Source organism: Mesocricetus auratus, unplaced genomic scaffold (genome assembly GCF_017639785.1).
Source record: "Mesocricetus auratus isolate SY011 unplaced genomic scaffold, BCM_Maur_2.0 Super-Scaffold_100043, whole genome shotgun sequence".
In the NCBI taxonomy this organism is placed as follows: Eukaryota; Metazoa; Chordata; class Mammalia; order Rodentia; family Cricetidae; genus Mesocricetus; species Mesocricetus auratus.
This window is the reverse complement of record NW_024429220.1, coordinates 6,846,104-6,869,082: the sequence shown is the minus strand read 5'-3', so window position 1 is coordinate 6,869,082 and position 22,979 is coordinate 6,846,104. Positions and strand designations below refer to the sequence as shown.

The 22,979-nt window shown below is 39.9% G+C and overlaps 1 protein-coding gene across 5 annotated transcripts in view; it reads left to right on the top strand.

Moving 5' to 3' along the window:
• Reln (reelin) overlaps positions 1-22,979 on the top strand; it is a 437,778-nt gene that overhangs the window by 104,577 nt on the left and 310,222 nt on the right. For all 5 annotated transcript variants that reach the window (XM_040735124.1, XM_040735123.1, XM_040735122.1 and 2 more), the window contains exon 3: positions 20,761-20,896. In XM_040735124.1, coding sequence (XP_040591058.1) covers positions 20,761-20,896 — 136 coding nt within the window. The remainder of the gene's footprint in view (positions 1-20,760; positions 20,897-22,979) is intronic.

Genomic DNA, 22,979 nt, shown 5'->3' with positions numbered 1-22,979 from the left:
TGTATCTCCCAGTTTTACTTGACTCAGGACATTGACATACTAGGGCACGTTAGGCCCTGCTAAGAATTCCTTCTCTAGATAATTAGAAGCATCTTCTGGTTCTTTGCCCAGAGGGATGTGTTGGGGGTTGGAGGAGGCCATGCAGACGTCACAGGAAGCAGACAAAATGATCCATAGGACAATGTGGAGGGAACTTTAGAGTTTCTCCTCATATGTTTCTTTTATTGTTATCATGTCTTTTATGGTTTACATTTTAAGGTGTAGTTTATGTTTTTGTGTAACAAGTGCACTCTTCTATGGTATGAGGATACACGTACTAGGGTACGTGTTTTGCTAGTAGCTATGCCTGGACACTGCCTTTCCCAGTGTCTGTGAAACCTACAAATGCCTTTATTTTTGTTTGAAATATGAAAAATAAATAAACTACTTAGTAAAAATACTCATTTTGGTTATATAAAGAATTTACTAGGATCTAAATAAGTTTTGGAGTAAACTTGCAATTTTTTAAAAATACAGTTTCTACAACAAAAGAAGCAGTAGTAGGGGTAGCTGTCCCTGTCTTCCCTGTACAAGGGGAGCTTGCAGCTTTTTGTCGAGTGAGATGTGAGATGTTAGCTCCTTTGGCTCTGTGTTCAGACAGGGTCTCTTATCTCACTGCAGCCAGAAATTCATGGTGAGCCTCCTGGTTCAGCTCCTGGATACAGTCATTGCAGACATGAGCCCCCATGTTCAAGTAAGGTGTTTATATGTGACCATGCTGCGTGAGGGTGAACTCAGTCTATACCTAGTTTGTTGAGAGATTGGGTTTGTTTTTGTTTTATCAGGAACAGGTGGTGAATTTTGCTGTGTTCCTTTTTATATGTCTAGCGTGGTGAAGATGCTTTCATTGGTTTTGTTGGTATGTTGAACAACCTATGCATCGGGAAAAAGAGTTGAATGATCCCCTTACTGTGTTCTTGAATTTCCTCGCTGTCTTTTGTCTGAAAACTGTTGTATGTAACTTGCTGAGCGGAATTGGCCTGTATTTCTTCCTTTGTCTGGGTTTGGTGTCAGGTTAGCTGGACTCGTAAAATAAGCTTCAGTTTCTCTGAAAGAATTTATGAAGGGTGAGTGTGTGTGACTTAGCTAGGGCTTCTGTTGCTGTGAAGAAACACCACGAACACAAAGCAACTTGGAGAGGGAAGGGTTTATTTGACTGGCAGTTCCATATCACTGTTCATCACTGAAGGAAGTCAGGACAGGAACTCAAGCAGGGCAGGATCCTGGAGGCAGGAGCTGATGTAGAGGCTGTGGAGGGGAGCTGCTTACTGGCTTGTTTCCCAGGGCTTGCTCAGCCTGCCTTCTTTTTTTTTTTTAATTTCTTTCTTTATTTCTTTCTTGACCTAGGAATGGTGCAATTGCACATTGTTCAATTTCCATGAATTTGTAGGGTTTCTGCAGTTTGTGTTGTTGGTGAAATCTAACTTTAAAGCATGGCGATCTTATGTGATACAGAGGGTTATTCCAATTTTTTTGTACCTGTTGAGGTTTGCTATGTTGCCTAGTATGTGGTCAATTTTTGAGTCGATTCCATGTTGCACTGAGAAGAAGGTATATTCTTTTGTGTTTGGATTGAATGCTCTATAGTTATCTGTTAATCTCAATTGGGTCATAATTTATGTTAGTTCCTTTGTTTCTTTGTTAAGTTTCCATCTGGTGGTCTGGTGGTCCTGTCTAGTGGTGAGAGTGGGGTGTTGAAGTCTCCCACTATAACTGTATGAGGTCTTATGTTTTCAGCCTGCCTTCTTATAGAACCCAGGACCAGCAGCCCAGGGATGGCACCACCCACAATTGTCTGACCCTCCACCATCAATCACTAATTAAGAAAATGTCCTACAGTCTTGCCTACAGCCCAATCTTGTGGAGATATTTCCTTAACTGAGGTTCTCTCCTCTCAGATGACTTTAGCGCATGTCAGATTGACATAAAACGATCCAGCAAACTGTGTTTCTTGTTTTGGAGGAATTCACCTGTGAACATCTGGTTTTGAGCTCTGTTTGAGATGGTCAGTGGCCCCTCCCTACCTTCCCTTCCTCCTCTCCCTCCCTCCCCATCCCTCCCTCTCTCTCAGTCTGCTCAAGTTACATATTTCTTCATGATTTGGGCTGGTTGTTTGTATGTTTCTAGGAATTAATTTCCTTTTGGTCATTCAAATTGTTGGTGTCTAATCCTTTATGAAAAGTCTCATATTTTTAAAAAAGTACTTAATTTAAAATTTCAACTCTTCTTTATTTTTATTTTGCTTTTATTTCTTTCCTTCTGAAGGTTTTAGCTTGGTTTGTACTTTTGCTGTCATTTACTTAAAATAAAGTAAGTAATTTACCTAAAGAAATCTATCTCCTGAAACAATACAGGTATACCTACCTGGAAGATATTACGCTGAGCAAAATAAGGCAGTCGCGGAAGGACAGGACTTATATAATTCCTAGTATAGGAGGAACCTAAAATAGCCCAGCCCATGGAAGCAGAGAATCAATTGGTAGCTGTTTGAGGATGGGGGCACACAGAAGTGCTGTCCATGTTACGAAGTTTTGGGGATGCAAGACGAGTAACTTCTAGAGATCTGACCTCCATCACTGGACAACCTATGGGTAACAGCACCGTATTACATAGTTAACAGAACCACACCAGACTTAAAGGTTTCTCAAAATAGTAGACATTGTGGTGTGTGTCCTTATTGTAGTACAAGTGTGTTTCCCTGATGCCACGTGAGTGTTGCCATGAGATGACGCTAGACTAAAACCCTTGGTGTGGTTGCTTTGATTGCACCACGTTTGTGTTTAAGTGAGGAAAATTCAACTGTTCTGGAGAGAGAAGGAAGAATAAAATGAAGTGGTATGACTGGCTATTCCCACATAAGATCAGAGAACACACGCAGACATCTAGGTGGAAGAGTAAATTTTATGACAAATCATATTTCAGTGAAGTTATTTAAAAGCAAAAGGAGGACCAATGAGATGGCTCGCTGAGTAGGGGTACATGGTACCAAGTCTGATGACCAGAGTTCAGTTCCAGGAACCCAGTGTTTGGAGACCAACTCCTGCGCATCAGGAATAGGTAAGTCTCAAGGTATTTTCAGGACGGAAAGTTGAAGCATGGAGGAGAGACATTTAGGATTCGGGGGAGGCCCATATTGTGTTAGCACCTGAGCTTTAGTCTTAGTTGCATGTTCTGTAATATCTGTAGGAAATTAGCCAGTAATATAGATGAGAGTGCAAGGCCCTGGCCTTGCAGCATTGCATGGAGATATTCATATTTGTTCCTAGTACTACATTTTATGTCTTATATTTGCTTATTAATCTCTATTGTTGTTTTTTGAGGTGGTTTCTGGTTTCTTGTCTTCTTTCTGTAAGTACATAGTGTCTACAAAGTAGTAACTAAATTTATCAAGACAGACTGTTGATCTCTACCCTCCCCTTCTGGTCCAGTGAATATTATGTGTATTATGCCTATATCTAGCAGCTGAGAACAGTGTGAAGATCCAGCCTTCGATTGGGAAAACAAACCCAGATCTTCAGTGTCTGCTAGTTCCTGTGGTGTAAGACATCCTATTGTGACCAAATTCAAGCAGCCAGTGTGATGCCGCTAATTTGGACATAGGAAGAGATATTCGTGCTTAGCCTTCAGTGGCCAGGATGGGCCAGCCCTCTGTCTTGTGGAGCTGTTCATAGAACTGTTATGAGGATTTATTAGGGAGCAAAGTACAGGTCATATAATAAGCCTCTAGGCCTGTGGCCCTTACTGATTTTATTTCTCTGGCCCTCACTCTTCACCTAAGTGCTCCTTAAGTCCCTCTTATGCATTTACCAGCATCTAAACATTTAGAGCTCAGTGCTATCAGAGGACCCATAAAACAGTATGACTCTGTTCACTGCAACACTCCACATAATAATTGGATGGCTACACATTGTAATTAAATAAAAGCTTAAATACCTTGAGTCCTTAGGGAGCACAGTGCAGAAGTATTAATGTATTTGCTTTTCACAGAATACATGGTACGATGAATATTAAGTGTTTTGCAAGTTTAGTATAAAGTTATTTGGAGGGTTCTTCTAGTCTTGTCATCATTAGTTGCCTACTGCTATTGCTAGAAACATCTGGGGAATATTAAATTTTTCCATTTATAGTTATGATATAATGAATGACATATGCCCAATTCAGTTTATTATAGCTAGGCATGCATATTGAAAGCCAATAAAAAAGTGATTGCATGAATGCCTTTGGAAGATGGAGTTTAATAGTTTATTTATGTAGATTTGATATTTTGTTCATGGGAATTTGAGGAATGTTTATTGCTGTCATTGTACACATTTAAAAAACTTCAAGTACTCTTAGTCTCTTATGCTGGCACCTGGCCCTCAGTGTGATGCCTGTATAATCTGCCTTTATTGTGTGAGCTAACAATCCCTGACACCTTGCCACTGTGTCCGGGGTTCTTTCTCTCTGCTCAGATTTTGAGAAGTTCCCTACATATTTGATATATTACCAACGTTATGACTATTACTCTAGGCTTTATGAACAGTTTATGTTGCTTCATTATGGGAAATGGAGAATGAATGTGTGCCAGTTGCTTAAACAAATATACAGTCAACCTGAATTATAATCATGGGATCAAATGTGACATGTATGGAGATTCCATATGAGCAGAGCATCCTCATGAAGAAACTGACCCCAGTCCTGCAGTTTGCATCATTTACTCATGAAAGCAACCATTTAATATAGGTAATCTTCTCTACTGAAAAAACAATTTTAAATGGAACAAGAATTTCCTGCATTTTTCAATGCCTGTCCGACAACCGTGAAAAGTTGAAACTATCAAATGGAGGTACTATCCCTCTATTCACTTTTCATATCCTCTGAGGAAGCCTGTGCTGGGTCCTTCATTGCATCTGGGGCTAGCATTCATTGCTAATGCCAGTTAGCTAACACGTTAGGAAACAAGTTGTTCAGCCCATTCCCAAGATCGGCTGTGATAAAGCATAATAGCTACCAGGGTGCTGTTGCTGTAGTGCCTCATATATTCCAGTGGCTTATAGCCACAGTCATTAAATAAGGTGTCCCACCCATAGCTCTGATGTAGGGAAAGGCAAGACCCTTATGACAAGCTAGTTATACTAAGCCAATTATATATATATATATGTATATATACACACACAAACTGTTATTACATGCATTTATATGCATATACATATCATCTATATAGACAAGCCAGTCATCATGTAATTGATAAATTACATATATATATAATGACATGTGATGCTATATATCATGGTACATGTAATGATATATAATATAATGATATATAATTATATATATATAAGCCAGTCATCATATGCCAATACTAGATAGATAGATAGATAGATAGATAGATAGATAGATAGATAAATGCCAATTATTGTATGCCATATTACTGATGCTTGGGATTTGTGACTAAACAGTTTGAACTCCTCACCAAAGCAAACTTTCCAATACTCCTGTGAAAATGTTGTAGGTCTAAAGAATCTAAATTACCATGCTAAGGTCACTCAGCCATGTAAAGAGTCAGAAATAGAGGTTTACCAAGGTCCTAGTCCAGTTGTACAGCCTATAGACAATATTGAAAACCAACCAGGCACATACGTAATACATATCATGACAAGTAAATGATGGGTGACATAGAAGAATGTTTGAGGAGTTGCAAAACGACCACTGACAAGAGCAGTTAGGTCAAATGTTACAGATGTCACTGGAGTTGTAACATTAAATGTAAACCCTTAAATAAAGAGCTCAGCGGAGCCCTAGAGAAGTAGCTTTCCTCTCTTTGTCCCCTGGTGACTGGCTAGAGAACAAATGGCTAGTGTGTTTTCTTCCTCCTGGTACTTCAAAGCCTGTTTTCCACCCCTGGCTCTGCCCGGTGGGTGTGCTGTTTAGTGTTCTGCTTGTGGGCTCTCTAAAGAGCTCTTGACATCAGTCATAAATCATCCACTCAGTGTTCTGGCAGCGTGGCCGTACCCCCTACCTGTGCATATGGATACACATGCACGCAGGGAACTGTGTGTCTGGGCGTGTGCCACCCAGAATCAGCCTTAGGCGTCACTTCTCAGACACTATCCACCTTACCCTTTGAGAGAACCCTGCTCTTTCTTCAAAACATGTCTCAAAATTTATACAATAGTTTATTAAACCCGCAAAATAGTTTATACTTCTTTCTTGATGCTGGCTTTGTCCTCTTTAATATCTGTGTATTAACTAGTCTCCCATTGTCTTGAAAGACATCATTAATCCTTGTTGCCAGAGATCCAGCACCCCATCCATCCAGACCAACCTGTGACTCACTAGGCCAGTTTCAAATGCCTTCTGGCACTTTCTCTGACCCTCCCTGGAAAGGTACAGTGGAGAACTCTGGTCAAAGCCTTTGCTCTCTTAACCCCATCGGTGTTGTTCTTGCTATCTCCTTATTGACTTGGAGGACAAACTGAGGGTCTGACACGTCTGTCATGAAGTCTCTTAGTCCCTTAATTGATCTCTAGCCTGCTGAAGACCTTCAGGTAGCTGTTTTCTTTAACTGTGTTCCTCTGTTAGTAATATTTATTTTCAGGGAATTTAGGAGGTTCTATTTATTTTTATTTTTTGTTTGCCTGTGATGCTTGTAAAATTATGTTTTATTTTGTCTTTCTAAACTGAAAGATAAAGCTAAATGTATTAGAGTTTCTGAGAATGTGTATGTTTATTTTTACTTTGAAAATTATATTTATACTAACATTATAGTATATACTATTTATAAATTTGATATTAAAATTTAAAAATTCTAATATTTTATTTCCAACCATAAAGATACACACACATAAAACTTTTTAAGTGGGAATTAACTTCTCAATTATATACTGTAAAATAATTCATAATCTAAACTTAAATTTTATTTTTTTCAAAGACTATCTAGAAGTTATATTAACTTTATGTCTTAGTTACTTTTCAATTGTTGTGACAGTCTCTATGATCAAGGCAACTTATAAAAGAAGAAAGTGTTCATTGGGGCCTAGGGAGGGTGAGGCCATGGCCATCATCATGAGGCTAATGGCAGGAAACAGGTATGCACAATTCTGAAAGATGTGGACTTACATTATTATGCACAGGAATGAGGCAGAAACAGCTAACTGGGAGTGACAAGTAATTTTGAAACTTCAACGCCTGTGCCCAATGACACGCCTCCTATAACAAGGCCACACCTCCTAATCCTTCCCAAACAGTTCCACCAACTAGGGATAAAGTACTCAAATGTGAGTCTATTGGGGTCCTTCTCATTCAAACCACATGCTTTAAAGATAATAAAAGAGGTACAATACATTATCATAAAATTACATTAGCAGTAAATGTTGTTGATAAAGCTTCAAAAAAGCCATGTTGTAGGAAAAAATGATCATTTGGATTAATGCATGGAATTGAGTGAAAAATAACCTTCAAAAAAACAGTCATTATTACAAGCAAATTTCTTGATATGACATGGTTATTGTAATCATGAACTAATAGCAACTGTGGTTATCATACTTACACAAGACTGTGCCAGCCAGAAGTGTGACACAGATGGGGTGGATGCTCTCCAGGTCCTGGCCCGGTGCAGAGGAGCTGTTGTGTTGGCGGGCAGTTGCAGGTGTGAAGGGGAGCCACCCTGTTTGAGAATGTAATAACTAGTAGGCTTTCCATGCTGCAGTGGTGGCTGCACTCCTGTGCACGTATGGATAGGCAGTTCTAACTGGACACATTGGTTCAGTAGCCAACATGAAGTAGAGATGGGCTGTTAGAACGTGGGAGGATGGAGATGGGTTGTTAGAACGTGGGACGATGGAGATGAGATGGGTTGCTAGAACGTGGGAGGAGTTAGAATGAGGAAATGGGCGTAGATAGTTTTAAAGAGTATGGAATTGTCAAAAAATTAAAGAAAATGAAAGATATAGGGGAGAAAAATCAATTTATCAAACAATTTGCCTTTAAAAATGGACGAGAAGCGAATCTAGGGAAAAGAGAAGGTGAGGAGTACCGGGAGGAGTCAAGGGAGGGAAAACTGTGGTTGGGGTGTATTGAATACAAAACAATTTGTACTGCCAGTTTCCAAACGACTACATATTCAAATAATTCCCAAAGCACTTGAAGTCAAATCATTATTCTCTGTGTAACTTCAGTTCATAGATGAGTACAGTTTTTAAAAAGATATATGTTCCATTCCTGTTTTTCTCATCTATCTTAAATCTGGAAACTGAGAATATATTTGTAATCAATTAGATTTAAAGGGAATGAAATAATGCATATTTCTGAGATTCAGTATTCTAGTCATTGCCTTAGTGGAGCATGAATTTTAATAAGACTTAAGTAGAAGTAGTATACATCATGTGAAAAACGATTTCTCTTAAAAGTAACATTGTCTCACTCAGGAAATACTTGGATACTGTGGGTCTGCAAAACATGAAAATACTGAAAAACGAATGAAGTACATTTTTAAATCAAGCTTCATTCATTGTTGCTGCTTTCTGGCTCAGTTCTAGGACTGAACCGAGAGCTGCCTGTTCATGCTAGTCAGGTGTTCAGCCATGACCTGTATCTGTAGTCCTGCTAACACATTGTTCTGGTGCATAATCTGCTACCACTTTACTTACAGTAAACTTTATTACAATGTATATTTAAACTATACTTCTTAGTATTGAATGTGATCTAATCTAATATGTTTTCATTTATCTGTAATTCTATATGAAAATAAAGATAAAGGCCGGGCGGTGGTGGCGTACGCCTTTAATCCCAGCACTCGGGAGGCAGAGGCGGGCAGATCTCTGTGAGTTTGAGGCCAGGCTGGACCGACAGCCTCCAAAACAATACAGAGAAACCTTGTCTCGTAAAACCAAAAAAAAAAAAGAAAGAAAATAAAAATAAGGTACTGAATGAAGTGCTTTCACCAGAAAAAAATGATTTCCTAAGTCATTAGGAAATTGATAGGAATAGTGGTTCCTGAAAATTATTTTAATGCTGTAAGTCACCCAATATTTATGTAGCACTTACTGCATGCTAGGCATTGTTCTAAATACTTTATACATGTTAACTTTGTACCCAATTTAGCAGGTAGTGTTGCTTTACATATTTTACATGCAAACTTCCTGAAACACATATTACTATACAATTTAGCAAAGACATAATGTATAAAAAAAGAGAAAAGAAAACCTAGGATATTTGGCTGTAGACTCTTGTGATTAGTTCTGTGCATCTTATCCTCATTTCCATTTCCCTTTGACTGCTCTGAAGTAGATGGATCTTTCTGTAAACACATAACACAATAAAGAAAACAAAATCAGACTACAAAGTTTGGTAATTCACTTAACAAATAATGAATGAGTGGTGGTGTTCAAAATAATTTCTCTTAAGAACCAGCATAGCAAGGGAATGAACTGTGGTAGAATTTGTATTTAAAAGATGCAATAGCCAGATTTATCTGATTTTGCTGTTGTAGCAAATAAGCCCGAGTCTCATCTTGGCTTGAAGCTACATGAACCAGATGGTACTAGGTGAGGCTGTTTTCAGTCTGTGGGCATCCTTGTCTCAGCTGTGCCATGAAAGCAGAAGAAAGGAAGACAGAAGTTGCTCATCTTCTGCTCCTTGCTTCATCTGGGAAGCAGTGCTCTGCAGTCGTGCTCAGATACTGTTGACGAATGGTTGCAACTGCAAAGCGGTAGAAAACGTGGGGAGCCTATTAGATGAGCTGTGATGCCTGGAACAGAGGCATGCACAGTCAGATGGAGCAGAGTGAGAGCATTGTTTCAGATCCCACATGAAAACTGACTCAAGATAAAAGTTTTGATGATTCTTCTGTAACGTAGACCGAGGTTCTGTGTACCCAGCAGGAAAGGAGTTTCAGTACCATGGAGAGTTACTATTGACACATTGCCTTGACATCATGTGGTATAAATTCTAATAATACCTTTTCAGGAGTGACTTATCTCATAAATATGCCATGCATTCGTGGGCAGAAAAATTCAGAATACATAATCAGTGAGAGAAAACAGTTACATGTAATATTAAGAGTAGATTTCAAAAGAAGTCCTGAAGAAAGCCTCTTGGACATGATTTATGACCTCTTATGTATACTGAGTGATAATGGCTTAGCCACATCTAAGGAAGAAAGTAAATTCTTGGACAGTGATGGGACAACTCTGTAAAACAGTAAATATTTTAGGTTTCTCAAAATATGTGCATTTCCTTTCTATTGTCTTCTTCCAAGAAACTCCCCTGAATCTTCCCTCAGCTTAGAGATGACAAAGAATCAAATATAGTCCAAATTTAATGTTGAAGTTGTATCTTGCTGACCTTTTATCCAATCATAGAGAACAAGAAATAAGGCAGTCATGCAAAACACCTTGAAGGACTTGATGACTGATTAACTGGGTAGAGACAATAGTTAATAAAGATGACTACCTGTGATACAGGGCCCCATACTATAAGTACCGCTTTGCCCAAGTTTAACCCCATTCTTCCTTCCTTTCCAGGGTGGAGACATGTAGCCTTGTTTCCGCCTATCAGACTCTCCTCATGAGAATTGGATAGTGAAGTGTGAAGTATGAGGGAGACCTGGGGGTGGGTGTCATTATGCTTTAAACATAGCAGTACTATGTACTGTTACCCAGAATGAGTAGCTTTACTAGCTGGTGGAGGTTCTGCTATTACCATGTCTGGGCAGCCACTGGTGTCAGGTTTGCATTGACTATTCCCATGGTTTGTTGCATCATTTTGCCTCTCCTGCATCCTATTAAGTTTATCTGGCCCTTGTGTAGCAGCTGCATCCTGTTTATAGGATTCCTTCAATTAGAGTGAGTTCCGTGGTTCTTAAGTGAGAATGTCAGTAAAATGTACACAGGGCTTTGTTTAGATAACACATCTTATACAAAATTTCATAGGAATACTCAGAAAAGAATGTTTTTAAAAGCTTCTTGATTGCTTCACATCCTTTTGGCTAAGGTCAAGTGTAAACAGCTTCTTGGGGGATTGAACTTATACAGAGGAGGAGAAAATGTGAATGACACAGTACACCAGCAGGCTTTGCAGTGACAACATGCTGGTCACAACAGGAGAAGAGAGAAGGAGTTGGACATTTAAAGATGGAATGTTGCCACCGTGGGTTCTTTGTTTCAACAAAGATAAAATGTTTGATGAAACAGTTTGTTGTAGAGCTGTTCCTAAGTGGCAGCAGTTTAAGGTTATTTAGCATTACCATTTCTAGGGACACGTTTAGACCAGCCTGTCTGAAGGCGCAGTAAAGATAACCAAATCCCGCTCCCTTTCTGGGTCCAACAACAGTTACACTGCCTCTTACTTATCATCTTGGCTCAGAATTGATGCGCAGCTTAAGTGATCTGCAGCTTCTTTAAAGGGTGTTTAATAGAAAGAAAGACTGAAATACAGTTTTGTAATAAAGTTTCAACCCTTCTCGAACACTAGCCTTATGACTTTATATGTAACTTGGTATATAAAAATGAGAATTGTTTCATATAACCACGTCTATATTTCATTGATAAGATCTTATTATCCATGTTGCTAGACTTGGAGCATTTATGTAACTTGCTTAAGGTCATTCCACCAAAAAGTGATAGGACAAAAGTCAATCAAACAGTGGACTGATGTGAATGGAAACACAGATAACATTCTCAGGGCTTCCAGTGAACAAATGAGCTAGGCTTTGTAAAAACAATAAAAAGGAAGAACTTTGCATCCTCAAGGATTAAGCAAGTATTAACTGCTCTTTTTGAAATTAGGAAGTACAGAGATATGAAGATGTCAGATAGTAGTGTTGTATTGCTATAAGCTCCCTCATGCATCAAATGGGCACTCCTTTCGTCATGAAGAGGGAAGACTTAAGAGGGTTGAGGAGGCTCCTTGGACTTGATGTTGCTCCACCATGGCAACAATCTTGAGTTGGTTGCTCTGTTTAAAAAAGAAGCCTATGGAAGCTCTTTCCAGCCTTCGATCTGGCTTGGGTTTATAGCTCAGAACACCTCATCTTTTTAATTTTTCTGGCCTATACTATAAAATATAACTTCTTACTATAAAATATATACTTCTATAAAATATATACTTATAAAATATAACTTCTTACTATAAAATATAACTTCTTAAAAAGAAATGCAATTTCTTTTTAAAATTAATTTATTTACATTAAAAACAATCTTATTTTACATACTAATCCTAGTTTCCTCTCCCTCCCATCCTCCCATTTCCCCCACTCCCCCCCATTCCACCCCCATCCACTCCTCAGAGAAGGTGAGGCCTCCCATGGGGATCACCAAAGTTTGTCACATTATTTGGGGCAGGACCTAGGCCCTCCCCCATGTATCTAGGCTGAGAGAGTATTCCTCCATAGGGAATGGACTCCCAAAGTCCATTTGTGCACTAGGGATAAATACTGGTTCTACTGCCAGAGGCCCCATAGACTGCGCAAGCCCCCCAACTGACACCCATGTTCAGGGGGCCTGGTTTGATCTTAATCTGGTTCCCCTACTGGTTATGTTGTGAATCAAACAGAAGTGACATGAGCTCTGAGGATTAAGGCATACAGCATGGGGCACTGGGTAGTAAGACTAAGTATTATTCTGGACTGGTAGCTAGTGTGATATGGTTAGAGTTATGCCTTCTGGGCAGACACCATATTCTAGCTGTCTACCAGCACGCAGCTGTTCAGGAAATGGCCTATTTGGTATCAGGAAAGAAAGCAGCAGAGACACACGTTGGTCCAGCAGACCAGTAAAGACAGTGCACGCTCCACAGCTCTTTGGAAAGGATGCTGATCCTAATGCAACAGCTGTAAGCATCTGAGTGTACCTGGTTGGCTCTGCTCCACAGGGGAGCAACTGTAAGTTAAAGCTGTCACAGACTGGGATCCATTCCACAATGAGACACTACCATATAAGTGTGCAGGAAGGAAGCCAACAGACAGTGTAAATGGAAGCCGAACCCATGCAGATGCAGACACCCTCTGCTCTTCTTGACAAGCCATGTAGGCTCCCTGTGTCTCTAAGATGGAAATTATAGTAATAGCTAGCATACATAGCCGTGGGAGCCATCCCGTCATTCCATCTGCACAGCCATCCTGTTATTCTCCTCCCCGTGTTCTTCATGAAGAATGAAGAGACTGAGTGACCCTCCCAAGAATCCCTGGTTCCTCGGTAGTGGAGCACAGTCCGTACAGGAGCAGTTGCCTCCAGGGTCTGTGTACTCATCTTGACTTTTTACCTACAATGTAATAACATATGTCAGAAGACACAGTGAAGACGGTATCTGGCAGTGCTGGGAAGAGCAGAGACTGAACTTAGTGACCCTAATGAGTGAGGAAAAGACCAAGTAGATTTAGAATAGGCTCTGTTTACATAACTGATGAAGGGTGTGAGACAGGCATCTGTAACATGTCTATCATCAGATATTCCAGAGTGATTTTTATAATTTATAACTTTTTTGTTTCTTGGGCTGAAATGTGAAAGCAAAGCTTTAGAAAATGAACATAGTGAACACCTGTGAGTGTAGGCTTGTACCATTCACCTCCCCTTCCAACCTGCTGCTTCACACACAAACGACAGCCAAGATATCAAACAAGCCAAAGTCTGTAAGCGACTGGCATTGAGTCTTGACTTAATGGGTTATAAAATGACTGAAGGGAACTCCATAACTCATTTTCTCTTTTCTTTGAAGAGAGGACTAACTTCCCAAACTAGGTTTTCAAAGCACTATTTCATTAACTGATGAAACCTACAGAATTAACACAGGATGCAAACAAAGAGGAACTAGAAATAATCAACTTACAGATTCAGACATTCTAACCTTATACTTCTTAAGTGGTTGGAGGACAATAACTTTACTGAACTTTGTGACAAAACATTCTACCAAGTGATCATAACGTCTTAGATATGGCAAAGTAACGCTTTCAGTATTTCATCAGTTTGATTGGCAGCTACATTTTCATATATGATTCTGAAATTTTAATGCATTTGCTGTTGGTTTCATGATTCCCATGAACAGAAGTTCTCATCTGAAATGCACAAAAAACAAACCAGGACATGTCTCTGGCTCTTGATGCTTACCATGGAAACCAAACAGACTTGAGTAACCCATATTTTTAATCCATGAAGCCTAACATGAGTTTAATTTTCTCACAAGATGGTTATTTTGGGTACTAAAATCTTCAGTGTGGTTTTTGGAAGGGAATAAGCTATATCTTATGAAACTATGCACATTTTATTTTAGACATGGGGCCTCATAGAACTTCTAGTTACAGTTTTGAAGACCCCCCAGTATACACACTACAAGACAGAAAAGTATTCCTCAGGGAAAAATGGGTTCATACAAGGTTTAGTCACAAACTTAAAATAACTGAAGACATGTCAGGGAAAATTACATCCCGGAAGGCAGAGAAATGTGTGTCACTGACTTAAAAAGGGATGATGGAGGAAAACTTAGAATAATTAAAGACATCACGAGATGAGCCTTGCTAAGGTATGATATGGGTAAAGGAGACTGCTATGGGTTACTTGCCTACTACACTGTCATAAGAAGACAAATATTGGGTAATAATAAACTACTAATCTAATGGTTTGTCTGACAATGAACTGAAACACCCATAGTCCATAGAAGGAATGTGTATATTAAAGTTCTGTTGACTGCTGATATAGATATTTATTACAGTTTCGAATATTCTATTTTTCAGATATGTGTATAGAACATCTAAAAGTAAAGGTTTTAATGTCATAGAGGAATCAAGAATTTCAGAATTTGTATAGTAAATTAGTGTCCTTGTCCCATGTCAAATCAGGAGACCCACACATGTTTACTTTTGCTAAGAATAAGTTCTGATCAGAGTATTTACTCAAGGGAAGAAATTCTATGTGAAATGTGAAATGTTTTGTTTCTATAAAACTGCAACAGTGAATATAAAAATCACTTATTAAATACATAACACACATCTATGCTTCATTTTCTCCTGTTTCCTTAAGAAACACAGCATAATTAGATCCTCTATTTTAGATCTTTTCCCTTTAAAAGTATGATTAAAAACTCAACATGCCATGTTTTCCTGCATGCAACAGGGGGAGAAACTGTAAATTTAGATACATTACCATATTCAGATTTCAGATATCTCAAGAATAAGATTGCAACTTACATGCGTGAATTGTGTCTATTGTGACACAGAGGCACTGATGAGATTGTGGTCCATACCGTGAACTGTGTAGTGGGACAATGGAAGCCATTCTGATTGCTGTCATTCCCTTCTTGTCATTTTCTAGGTGCACCCTGATCATTAGGTCTGTGTTTGTCTGAATCCTCTTATCTTTCTGTTCATTCAAATTGTTCTGGGGACACAAAGGAGCTCTTAGTGTTCAGGACCAGCCTTTCACAGATGTCAAAATGAAGCTTGCCCGGGGCACACCTGACAATGACCTCACATCTGTATGTGAGGGACTGTTTCATATCCTTAATGCTTATGTAAGAAAGGGAACTGCAGCTGTCCCCTCAAGACTCAGCACTACTGTTTCTGACTGGGCAGCAAATGCTCTGGTTGGACTCCAGATTCTGCTTATTGCCTTATAGCCATGAACAAGTTTTCTCAGTATCCTAACTGGTAAAATAGTGTGTCAGTATCATGGTCCCAGGTCATGGGAAGTATTTCTGCAGACATACATTTTCACTACTGTATTTGCACATATGAATTACATTTATAGTTTGAATTTGAGTTTTGATCAATACCATCCAGTTAAGACATACTTATTTTTTAACTGGTTCAGTCATGTTAGTCACTCAACTCAAGTCATTTCATGATAGAGTCTCTCACTTCCATTTATTTTACTTAATTTTATATGGCTTAACACAATGCTTGGTGCAAAATAAGGTTTCTGCAAATATTAAAATTTCCCCTGTGATTTCTATTTAAGTAAATACATTTCTAATGGTTTTATATCTGTGTACTGCTGAAGAAGCAGACAATAGACAGCCTTCCAGAGGGATGGTACCCAAGGCTATCCTCTTGCCTTCATTTGTATCATACATGTCCCATCGCATGTACCTACACTCATACACAGACATGAGGGTCCAGAAAATATGTTTGGGATCACTGTAGGAGTAGTGTACCACAATATAGGATACTTTACATCACTACAAGGCCATTAGGTAAGACTCTGTTGAATACTTTTATATTGTATTGAAAATTTGATGATGCAAATAGTTTTAACCCTAAGCTTAAAATTGTAGATTATGTTGACAGTAATAATAATATTAATGTTATAATTATTGTATATAATTATATGCTTACTAATAGTATACTTTGTGACAATGTATAATTATAACAGTATACTATAATTACTTAATAATGTTAATAATAACTTTCAATGCAAGTTATTGACTACAAATAATAATTGATAGGTGAGCTTTTAAAAATAACTGTACTCAGGTTAGAGGTAACACCGAACAGTCAGATTGGAGGACTGCTGTCCTTGACAGCTGGATTGTATGATCATCGTTCTGTAGAATCTTCACCTAGGACAGCCAGCTTGCTAATTTCAGCCAATTAATATGGGATCTAGACACTGACTCACGCTCTAAGAGCTTGGAGGAATGAGGAGCCACTTGACCATGAATCCTATTACCAAGGCTTTGAATCCTTGGCCTGTTCCACTCATTTCCTCTCCCACATGATTATAGCTGGAACTTTATTTTGCTCTGTGGCTAGACTGACTCTTGCAGATGTGTCATTTCCACATATTGGGTCCCTGCTTCATGCCTGACTGGGAGGGGAGTGGCAATTCCTTAGTCATGGCCTGCTCTGGGACTCTCATCTCCCCCAGAGTCTCATATTCTCTCTAATTTTGTGGTTTCTCTGGCTTGATGAATTTTGTCCAAGATGTACCTTAAAAAATTGAAATGAGAAAATAACATCATTTTTACATTGCAAAACTAGCCTTTTTCTTCTGTTTCTTAGATCAGTTGTAACCTATTCTGATCAACTGTCTACTGAGCAGACTGCTTCACTTGTGAAAGAAACGCATGTTGGGCTGGAGAGATGGCTCAGCCGTTAAAGGCTCACAACCGAAATATAGGAGATGCATGTTATGCCTTCTACAGTCTTTCATGTTGAATTTATTTGTATATTTAAACAGAAAAAACTTCTTGAATATCTGCAATGATCAGATACTGTACTTGGATGCAAAGATTAAGATGGAGTCTCTTAATGAACTATGTGGGTAGAAAGTCATGTGCTATGATGCAGGAACAGCTGAATTGTTGTAACACGTAGGAAAGGCACCTACCCAAACATGGGGTTGGGGCAGTGTGTGGGGAGGGAAGTCTTCAAGGACGAGGGTGGTTGATGTATCATTAAGCCTTCCATGCCGACTTCTCTTCTGGTATTAAGGTGAATCGACCCCTCCCTTGAAGAGGGCGTAGGAGTGAGAGAGGATGTATACTTCTATGTGTGGTGACTGACACTCAGAGCTCAGACCAGGGGACACTTTAGGGATAGTGAGAGGCTGAATTGTGCTGAACTCAGAATGGATGCTGAGAGCTGCATTGCTCTGGAGTCTGATGGGAGGCTGTGAAAGGAAAGTAAGCAGGAAATTGACACAAGCAGGTGTACCTTTCTGAGACTCATTTGGTAGAATAGGGAGAAACAGATGGGACAGAGGAACCTGTAAGGAGCTGTTATGGACTCCCAGGAAGAAACAAGAACAATTTAGCAATGAGCATATCACACAACAAAATAAAGCAGAGAAGTGCTAAATCTGTAAATGGAAAGATGAATTAATAGAAAGAAATGTGTATTTGTTTTAACCTCAAGAGCTGAGAAACTTTTTAAAGCATGACCAAAGTGAATTAAATAAAATATTGACTGTGCATACTGTGGTGGGTACTAGAAGAATATGGATTAGTAGATCTTATTTTTTTAAGGAATGGAAGATGTGGTGAAGGATAAGAAGCAGAACATTCCAGATGCCTTGTAGTATGTTGGGATTGTGTAAAAGACGCTGCAGAAACCTGGAGAGGAACATTTAGGTTTTCTTGGAGATAAAAAGAGGCTAGTACATCCTGATGTAGAATTTGTGAGGTGACAGAGAACAGTTGGGTACTGTTATTAGAGGACATAGTTTGTGTTAACACACTGGAAGGAACCATTTATATTTGAGGTGTGCAGCTTGCAAAGGGATGAGGAAAACTTAGAGACTGGCAGTGCTGAATCTGAACTTGAGAGCGAAAGAGACGGGGGGGGGGGAGGGAGAGGGAAGGAGGACAGGTTGATCCAAAGGCTCTGAGTTGTAGCCTGTGCATCAGCCATCCAGTAGGGATTTCTATCTTTGGAGGAGTTATTCTGTTCTCTGATGCCCAACAGGCAGCCACTAGATAACCTGTGGCTGCCTCGTCAGCACGTATAATACAATTAGTTCAACTGGAGAACTGACTATTTTATCTACTTTTAATCAAGTTATGTTAATAAGCCACTTTAGATGGCACAGGTATAGACAATGAGAATAGAATGAGATGTTTTGGGGAAATACTTAGAAATTTATTGTACAAAGTTACTCTGGTATGCAGGAAGAAAATGGGATTTTACCTCAAGCACGGTCGGCCAGCTACAGCATGAGGTATTGTCTTACGTGTTGCTTGTTGTGAGAATTAAACACTTCATGTTTTACATATGAAATCCAAACTTTTATGCCCAGTCACCTCCAGGGATTGTGAGCTTCCAAATCATGGATTCTTGGCGATATTTACACTATCATATATGTTTCCTCCTGTCTTGTAACAAACACAGAGTATTTATGATATAGGGGCCAGAATTCCTTCTTTTACAATTTGATTTGAGAGATTTGCTCAAAAACACAAATCCAATAAATAGTTTCCTAGTTTTAGTTTTCCAGTTGATATGTCTTGTTTTTAGGCAAATTTGAGTTCGTAGGAAAATTGAATTTAAAATGTACTCATATCACCCTTGCCTCCACATGTGACAACACCCTCTGTTTCCTGCCCCACAGTGGTACATTTGTCAGAACCAATGACCCGGCACCAGACACGGCATTATCACCCAGAGTCCATGCTTTTATTAGGGTGAACTCTGAGTATTTTGTGTCCTGTGAGTTTTGAGCATTTACATAGCAACGCGGGTCCATTATTGAAGGACTACATAGAGTTGACGCCGTGTTCTGCCTTCCCCCTTCCCCTTATTCAGCCCTGGAGAGCACTAATCTTTGAACTTTTTCTAATGTGATGTCTAGCTGGAACCAGACATCCTGTAGCCTCTTCAGATTATGCTACACATATTTCAGTTTTCTCTGTACATTTGCGTAGCTTATTCATTATTTTCCCAGTTTTGCTAAATCAAGCTACTGCCTGGATAGATTGTAGTTAATTTATTCACCTGTCTCTTGAAAGACCTTCTACTTATTTCTGAGAGTTAGAAATTATTAACAAAACTGCTTTAAATGTGTTTTTTGTGTGTCTGTGAATGCAAGTTATCATTCCATGTGGCTGAGTGGCAAAAACAAAAACAAAAACAAAATATTGCTATGTGTTGTGGCGATAGCATTTTCAGATCTGTAAGAAAGTTGTCCTCTGTAGGGGCTGAAGAGTTCTGTGTCCTCACCATCAATGGGAGAAGAACTCAGTGCATGTCTGCTCCAGCTGGTGGTATTGTCCATGCTGGAATTTGGGTTGTTCTGATGACAGATGGTTGCTATAGTGTGATTTGAAATCTGCAGTGGTGTGTGGAGTTGAGCATTTTTGTATGTTAATTGCCATATGTATTTTCTTTGGAACAGAATCCTTTCAGGTATTTTGCCTGTTTTCTGAGCAAGTTGTTTCCGTGTCTTTAAGTTTTTCATTAGTATTTTTAATCTGTGTTAAAATTAGTAGAACTGTTTATTAAGAGTCCAAGGCAAAGCCTGCTGTCTGAGGTAGGTGACATGCTTGCAGCTACGCTAGTGTTCTCACAGTGAACATGAATGAGCAAGCTCACAGACCCATCCAGAGTGCTGGTCACTCTGGATGGTCCCGAGCACACATACGAGCTGGCACGCGATACATACTACAAAATGACCAGAGCTGCTTTCTGGTAACCTATTGCTCTCTGCTACACCGGTCCTTAACTTAGTCCCACTCTGTCCTCATGCCACCAACATGACATTAAGATAACGATAGGTTTCAAGAGCTCTATTCTAAAAGCCAAACCGTCTTTCCCTGAGATTGCCCTAGACATGGGACAGTATTCCCCAGATTGCAAGTTTTCCAATACAAAAATCAAGGCATTGCCAGATCAATGTGGGCATTTCTGAAAACAGCCAATTAGAAGCCCAAATACTGTATGTACCCTCTGGTCGTCTCCCTGCTGAGATTTGTAGTTTACCGTGCTACATGGTCTTTATGTTGCTGGCAGCCCCAAGAAGCCCAGACTCATTGGTGCATGTTGGTCCTGATGTGATTTGATGATCAATAGATAAACCAACAGAAGCGAAGCACATTTCTATAGTGATGGTTTTTGTGGGTCATTTAATGATAATGTGTTTTAAAGGATTAACTTACCTCTGTCAAGAAAAAGAGAAAATCGCATCACTTATGTGAAGCCACTTAGTTTAACGAGCCTTATTATAAAATAAGTTCATAAAATACCACCATGCCCTGGTGTGTAGGAAAGACTGTCTCATTTTGTTTTCTTTGTAACGTCTCTCCCTTTCTGTCTTACAGGGATCATGTCTGACCACCAATTTGGTAACCAGTTTATGTGCAGTGTGGTGGCCTCTCATGTGAGTCACCTGCCCACAACCAACCTCAGCTTCGTCTGGATTGCTCCACCAGCCGGCACGGGCTGTGTAAATTTCATGTGAGTACCTAATGCGCATGTGACAAATGGGGGGGCCAATGTGAGTACCTAATGCGCATGTGACAAATGGGGGGCCAATGCTGCCTTTAATGGGAACTATTAAAAGAACTATTTAGAGGAACTGTTTAGTTATATTACGGCAGTTGGTTTGGCTTTAATTGAAACCATTAATTGCAGTGTTTAAGGAAGCCAAAGCTGGTTCTTAAGGTAGTCAATTTTCAACTTAATCTTTTTCCTTTGGTTTTGATTTTTGGAGGCAGGGTTTCTCTGTGTAACGGCTCTGTATGCCCTGGAATTCACTTAGTAGACCATGCTGGCCTTGAACTCACAGAGATCTGCCTCTGCCTCCCAAGTGCTGGGATTAAAGGCATGCACCACCATCACCCAGCATTTCAACTAAAATTTGATCTTGCATATTTATGTATAGGCTCCATATTTATTTAATTCCAGATGACGACAATGCTTAACAAACCAGAGGAAAATGATCAGATAGGCAGTGTGATGATGATTTGTTTATGACCTGACAAATAAAGCTTGCCTGAAGATCAGAGTGCAAAGCTAGCCACAACCATTGAGGCCAGACAGTGGTGGTACACACCTTTAATCCCAGCAGGCACACTAGCAACAACCATAGAGGCCAGGCAGTGATGATACAGACCTTTAATCCCAGCAGGCACACTAGACACAGCCATAGAAACCAGGCACTGATGATATACACCTTTAATCCTAGCAGGCACACTAGTTGGCCATAGAGGCCAGGCACTGATGATACACACCTTTAATCCTAGCAGGCACACTAGCTGGCCATAGAGACCAGGCAGTGGTGGTGCACATCTTTAATCCCAGCACTAGAGAGGATTATAAGGCAGGAGACAGGAGCTGAGAGAATCTGAGGTTTGGTGGATCACCCCTTTGGTCTGAGCATTGGTAGAGGTGAGAACACTCCAGTGGCTGGCCTCTTTGCTTCTCTGATCTTCAGTTTTAACCCCAGGATCCATCCCTGGGTTCTTATTATTAATGCATATTAGAAATGGTGCTCCAAGGAAGAGAAGGCGAATGGGGAGCCCCAGTGCTGCCCCGCTCACCCACACAGCCACACGGTGTAGCAGTGCCAGAAGGGAAGCCGATGTGCCTCCTGTGGCCACAAGGAGTGCAGTCCAAGTCTGTTCGCTCTACGTTGGATGGCAGAACAGGTAGCATGCACCATTATACAGCTTGTTGAGGGGGCTGGAGTAAGGAAGAGACTGGTAGCTAATGAGAATATGAGAACAAATGAATGTCCTTCAAGTCATACCTGTAACCCACTTCCTTTAGCTAGCTTCTGCCTCCTAAAGTTTGTAAAAACCTTCCTGTATAGTGCCACCTTCTGGGGACCATGTATTCAACACATGAGCTCACAGGACACATTTTAAATGAAAATCACAACTTTTGAGACACCATGTCTTAAACACTGCCAACATTAAACATAAGTATATGGGCTGGATATGGTGGTACATACCTTATCTCTGTGAGCCTGATGTCAGGTGGTCTACATAGTCATTTTGTATTATAAAACATAGCAAAACCAAATTGCACCCCATTTGCCAATCTAGAAGCAAAAATACAGGAAGAGTGATGCCCCTGGACTGTAAGTGCAGGGATTCTGCTGTAGATGCATCTGTTGGGGATGATACCCATGGTCAGCTATCTGGTGCAGGGATTCTGCTGTAGATGCATCTGTTGGGGATGATACCCATGGTCAGCTATCTGGTGCAGGGATTCTGCTGTAGATGTATCTGTTGGGGATGATACCCATGGTCAGCTATCTGGTGCAGGGATTCTGCTGGAGATGCATCTCTTGGGGATGGTACCCATGGTCAGCTATCTGGTGCAGGGATTCTGCTAGAGATGCATCTGTTGGGGATGATACCCCATGGTCAGCTGATCTCTGCAGTTTGACCAGTTGTAGTTTCATGTAATAGTTTCCACCTGCTAAGAGAAGCGCCTTCGATGGGAAATAATAACTACACTAACTGTGGGTATAAGGATAATTTTAAAGTGTAGTTTGGAGTTATGATGGCTTAGTAAAGTGGCAGTAGTATGG